At 57.6% G+C, this 6000-nt stretch overlaps 1 protein-coding gene across 1 annotated transcript in view; it reads left to right on the top strand.

The window, feature by feature from the left end:
• The first annotated feature begins 881 nt into the window (after positions 1-881).
• The window catches only part of DOC2B (double C2 domain beta), a 38191-nt gene continuing 33072 nt past the window's right edge, over positions 882-6000 (top strand). The window contains exon 1 of the mRNA XM_049858721.1: positions 882-1376. Within this exon, the coding sequence (XP_049714678.1) occupies positions 1004-1376 (373 nt within the window). The 5' untranslated portion in view covers positions 882-1003. The remainder of the gene's footprint in view (positions 1377-6000) is intronic.

Raw genomic sequence — 6000 nt, 5'->3', positions numbered from 1 at the left:
CTAATTTACTAATCTATAGTGAATAATTTCACATGGGTTTCCCCAGGCCACATCAAAGTGAAATCCATGTAAGATTGTTCACTACAGATTAGTAAGTAAGCACAAGTAAGCCTGTGCTTACCTTGCTTACTGAGTCATCACCGGCCCCTGTCAGGGATCTTAAAAGAGGCTTTGATTCTGTAGGCGGTGCTGTGGGGTTGGGAGAGAGACAGATGCCAGCCATACCCAGAAGCAAAATCTTTGATGTGGTGAAAAAATGTGAAATTGTTCACTACAGATTAGTAAGTAAACCCGCGTTTATCTTGTTTATTGGATAATCTGCCTCTGTCTATATGCTTGTGTTGTGTGTACTGTTAGGTGTGTGTGTGTTCTGGCTGGTGCCCACAGCATCCTCCACCAACTCTGGACGTATGTGTGCATGTGATTGTGTGTGTGTCCTGCAGGTGTGAGTGGACGCTGTCCCCAAGTGTATGTGCACACGTTTGTGTAAGCTCGGAGTGCCCTTACACACCTGCGTGTGTCCTGTGAGAGTGAACCGAGCCCAGCCTGTGCTGGCACGCGCGAAATGTGCGCGTGTGGGTTCTGGGGTCCCTCCTCCGCTCCCCGCTTGTCCTGCGACTGTGCGTGAGTGGCAGACGTCCGGGTGGCCCTGCCCGCCCGTGTGTGCGCGCGCTGGGTCCCGGGCCGGCGTGCGCGCCGGTGCGAGTGCCAGTGAGTGTGGCGCCGCTCAGCTCGCTCAGCTCCGCGCCCGCCCGCGCAGCCCGCGCACTCACACTGCTTGGTTGCTACCGGGTGACGCGGGCTGGGACCGCCCCCTGCCTGCCGGCCCCTGGCACTCACTCGCGCCGGCCGCCCGGAGCAGGCAGCATCCGCGTCAGGTCCGTCCGGGGGCGCCGCCGACGATGCCGGCAGCTCCCGCCGCGCCCCGCCGGGCCTGCTGAGCAGCCCCCTGGCCGGGGCCGCGCCGGGCCAGGACGCGCCCGGGCGGGGCCGCGCTGCCTGCATGACCCTCCGGCGGCGCGGCGATAAGGCGACCATCAGCATCCAGGAGCATATGGCCATCGACGTGTGCCCCGGCCCGATCCGGCCCATCAAGCAGATCTCCGACTACTTCCCCCGCTTCCCGCGGGGCCTGCCCCCGGCCGCTGGACCCCTTGCCGCTGCGCCCCCGGAGGCCCCCGTGCGCCCGGCCGCGGCCAGCGCGGGCCGCCGCAGCCCCTCCGACGGCCCTCGCGACGACGAGGAGGATGTTGACCAGCTCTTCGGAGCCTACGGCGCCAGCCTGGGCCCCATCCCCGGCCCCAGCCCGGTGCGGCCGCCCGCCAAACCGCCCGAGGAAGAGCCGGACGCCGACGGCTATGAATCCGACGACTGCAGTAAGTTTCCAACTCGCCGACTTCTCGGCCCTTCTTTTTCTTGGGTCCTGGCGTCCTCCCTGCCCTCGCTAGCCCCTCGGTCCCCTCTCGTCCCTCTTGTTTTCCCTCGGCATACACCCCCAGCCCAGGCGCGGACCCCTCGCTTGCTCTGTGCGCTCCTCGCGCGCCCTGCAGACCCAGCCCGACGTCCCACCTGCCCAGACTGGAGAGGTGGGAGTTTGGGATGTCCTATTTCCGGGGGTCGGGTTCCCCAAAACCCGCGCCGCGCCACCTCTCGGCCCCCATGCGGGGAGCTCTGGGGCGCGGGCGGCGGCTTTTGTTCCCTGGAAGGGTGGAGTTGCGCCCCGGCGAGACACCAGTTGCTGCCGGTCGTGCGATCGCTCCCAGCCCGGCGAGCTCGCTTCGGGCCAGCCCTGCGGCCGGGGGGCAGTGGCAGAATGGGCTGGGGAGGGGGCCCGGGCTGAGGCAGGGCCGGTCTCCCGGGTGGGCCCAGCGGCCCGCAGAGCCCGGCGGCTTTGCTGGCGCGCGGGCCGAGGACCAGGAGGACCGCGGAGCCGCTTGTCCTCTGGAAAAACCTTGGCTGTACCTCCCCTCGCGTCCGTGGACCCCGCCGCAGCGCTTGTTCGGGCCGCCGACCTCGCCCACCTGTTACGCCGGCCCCCCGGGGCCAGTGGATTCCCCCAGCCCGCGCCCCCACCTCCTGGGCTGAGCTCCGAGCCTCAGGGAGCGGACAAGTGCCGGGGACCCTGGGGCCCAGGCCCAGTAGGACGCTCCTGGCGCCTTTTTCCGTCCCTGGGGGTGCCTGCCCAGCCCGACCCGGGCCTAGCCCGGAAGCTGAAGCGAGAAGCCGCCCGGTGCGGAATCGGTTTGCACCGGGTGGGGGTGGGGATGGGGGTACGCTGCGCACAAGGTCCCCAGTCCAGCTCTGGCCCCAGTCGCGTCACTCAGGCCTGCCCAGGAATGTGGACCTGGCGGGGCAGGGGTCCTCCTGGGGTTTCGCCAAGGCTGCCTGGTTGTTTCTTGGCGCAGCGAGGCTGGCCGCGCCTGGCGTGGGCGCTCACACAGGCCAAGGGCTGGGAGTTTCCGGAGCCTAAAATGTGCCACTGGAAGCCGAAGGTGAGGACTTACCTGTGCCACTCTGGGGCGCAGACCCCTCATCTCCTTATCCTGGGAGGCCCATAGCCGCAGCGGTGGGAGCGCCAGCCTGTGTGAGGAAACTCCCTGCTCTGCACTTTCTCCAGGCCTGGACCACAGCCTTTGGCCAGCACCTGGCATCTTGAGGCCCTGCCAGTGGGCATGGAGGGTGGGAAGCAGTCGTCCCCCTCCACTTTCCTGCCGGCTTGGGGAAATTGGGTCGGTGGAGCTTATTGCCTGCAGGGTTGTGCCCTGGCTCTTCCCCACCCCCAGCTCCTGACACCCGATGCAAAGTGCACCCCTTCATTTGCTGTGGCCTCTGACAGGCCCTAGCTGGGACTAGAGTCACCCCTTTGGCTGTACTGAATGAAAAACCACCCCTAGACGGGGGGTGAGAAATCCTTTCCATTTGCCGTATCTTTTCTGCTGAGCCAAGGGAGTGAGGGGGCAGGGCAGGGCTTCAGGCCACCTGCTTTGGGGCACAGAGGGCCCTCTGGATGACATACAATCAAGAAGTGAGAAATCTGGGCATAGCTTTGGCAGTCCCTGAATCCACAGGCAAGGAGGGGACCTGAAATGCCAAGCTTTGGCCAGCTGCCTCCTCTCTGTTCAACTCAGCAGTCTTTCACCTAGCATTTTGCTAGGAGCAGAGGGAGTGCAAAAGGGAATAGGCTGAATCCTGACAGGGGACAGACTCACTCAGGGTCAGCAGTACAAGGCTGTCCTGGACACAGCTTTGTCAGTTTAAACTGGCCTGACCACACCTGTATCACCAGGGCACACTACAAAACACTGTAAAGAAGGCCCAGAGAAGAGCTTACGAAGGAGGGTGTGTGACTGAGCCAGGGCCAGCTGGGCCTCCTCATCCTCCTCAAGGGGTGGCCCACCCTTGGGCTTGGATCCTATTAGGGGCTGAGCAAACAGCCCAGATGTGGGAGTGCAGAAATCTTGGCTCCTGCCTGTGGGGTGAACAGGTTCTTGGGCAGGACTGCCCTCTGCCCAACCACCCCAGGCTATGCTCCCCTCTGGGCTCTGACAACCAGATCCCTAGAATAAGCCTAAATGATTCAAACCAGATGGTTCATTACAGCTTTAGCCAGGGTTATGCTATTTGCTGCCCTAATTATTGGATTATCTCTGTTCTGACAAAAAGAAATTAGGGCGGTTGCTCTGTTGTCCAAGGCCGAGAGCTGTTTATTTGTTCAGCCTTCTTCCCCGCCCTCTTTAAATCCCATCCTTTATTAAGTCTCCTCAAGGCACAAACACAAAACTGGCATGTTCCAAACAGATCTAATAGAGGAGCGACGATGGGGAGAAAGTGCAGTGAAATGGAATTAGAAATGCCACCCAGTGCCCTCCTCTCCCGGTTATCCAGGGTGCATTCTGGCTAAGCTTGACATACCACTTGTGCCCACCAGATGTGCCCTCTGCTTCACACCCCTGCCCTTGCTGCTCTCCTGCGTTTGATGTTCTCCCTCCTGGTCTCCACCTGTGGAAACCCAGTCCAGTCTTCAAAGATGTAATGACTAGGCTGCTTTGGGGTACACATAACAGAGAACAGTTCAAAGTGGCTTCAACAATGAGGAGAGCTGAGGTTGTGCAGCACCAGGGTAGGGTGACTCAGCAGCTCAATGGCATCATCAAGGGCGATGGGTCTGCCTGTCTTTCCACTTGGTCATCCCCTTTCCCTCTTAGGCTGACCTTCCTCATGGACCAAGATGGCTGCTGTGGGTTCAGGTGTCACATGCAGCAATAAGATCCTAAATCTGATAAGGGCCTTTTTCACTTCTATGTCTCAGTTTAAGAGTGAGGAAACTTCTCCCAGAAGTCCCAGGAGGCTTGTTCTCCTGTCTCATTGGTCAGAATTGCATCAAATGCCCCTGTTTAAACCTGCCCTGGGGTCAGGGCTGGACTCAGCCCCCCTGGTGCTTATGGAGTTCTGGAGCAAGGACGAAACGGAGGAGTTGCTGCTGGGTCTGCACAAAGACCCTCTTCAACTCAGAGCAGTTCCCAGTACCCACTGGCTGTGCTTCCCTCTTCCTTTGAGCCTAGAACCTCTTTTGGCCTCAATCATGTTCTGCCCACCTGTCGTCATATATTTATTCATTCAGCATGACAACACCAACTGTGTGTCAGGCACTGTGCTGGGCATGGAGATTCAAGAATGCCTGATATGCAACCTCTGCTATCAGGAAGTTTTCAGGAACAAAGACAAATGAGTAGCCCAGCAGTGAGGAATGGGAGGAGGAACTCAAACAGGGACCAGTTGCACATATATAGGGCATCACAGAAAGGGCCCTACTCTAAGGCTGGGAGGAGGGAGGAAGCAAGCTGGCAAAGTGGAAAGAGGAGAGAGAGGGTACTCTTGGCACGGGGACTGCCATGGGCACTGACACAGAGGTATAGGACACAGCCCAGTTGAGCCATGAAAAACAGAGTTTGAGGTCTTCTGTGGCTGATGATGAGGCCAAAGTGGTCAAGTCACAGAAGACCTCAAAATGGCACATCAGGGAGGTTGAACTGAGTTCAGGAGACAATGGGGAACTTTCGAAAAAAATTTAAGCAGGGAAACGATTAGGTTTATGAAAGTCCTAACCTTCTGCTACTAAGTTCCTGGGAAGCAGGAATGCATGACTCATTCCTCTTTGTGCCCCACAGAGCAGCGCCTTGGCTCAGTGCCTCGGTTTCCCCATTTGTGAAGTGTTTTCGATTCAGGCTTGGTAATTATCTGTGGTGCTTGTCACAGATTTTACCTATTTGTGAGGCTGATATTTTTCTTCAAAAAAAAATCAGGGGAAACTGTACATGTAAAGATTGTTGAAATGGCAACAAATGTTTTGTTACCTGTATACTTGCCATAATAAAAAAAAATGTAAATAAATAATCTACCCCCCCACCTCAAAAAAAAAGAGATCAAGGCAGATTGCATGTTCCCAAGGGTGTATGTGTCAAAAAAGTTCAGGTGCAAATCAAGGTCATAATGATGCAGCCAGTCTCCAGCACCCAGAGCAGGGTGAAGGTCAGCCTTAGAGGAACTGACAGGGCTTGAGCCTGCTTTGCTTTGAATTAGCCCATCAAAGCTCTGTAATTATTGGCAAGCAGGTGACAACTCTCAAAGGGCCATTAGTGACCCACCCTCATTATTTTTCCACAGATGTAAACTTTGGCTGGGGCATGTGATTTGAGTAGGCAGGGCAGGGGTGTGTGGCTCAACCAGAAAGAGACACACCTTACCCTGCCCTGAGGGCCCTCTTCACCCCAACCACCAGCCCAGGGTACATTTCCAACTCAAGGTTCCCCTCCAGGGCAGCAGCTAAGCCCCTACCTCCCTTTTCCCCAGAGCAGCTCCTTTATTTCCTAGCTGCATCCTCCTGAGAATTCAGTTAAACAAAGTACCACAAAAAAAATTTTTAGAAGACACTACACTCTAAGGGAAAAATTATCAGGATGGAAGTGAAGAGACCTGGATTCTGAGTCCAGCTCTGCTGTG

This window comes from Elephas maximus, chromosome 19 (genome assembly GCF_024166365.1).
Source record: "Elephas maximus indicus isolate mEleMax1 chromosome 19, mEleMax1 primary haplotype, whole genome shotgun sequence".
Lineage (NCBI taxonomy): Eukaryota > Metazoa > Chordata > Mammalia > Proboscidea > Elephantidae > Elephas > Elephas maximus.
Note: the sequence above shows the minus strand (reverse complement) of the source record. Positions and strands in the feature narration are given on the sequence as shown.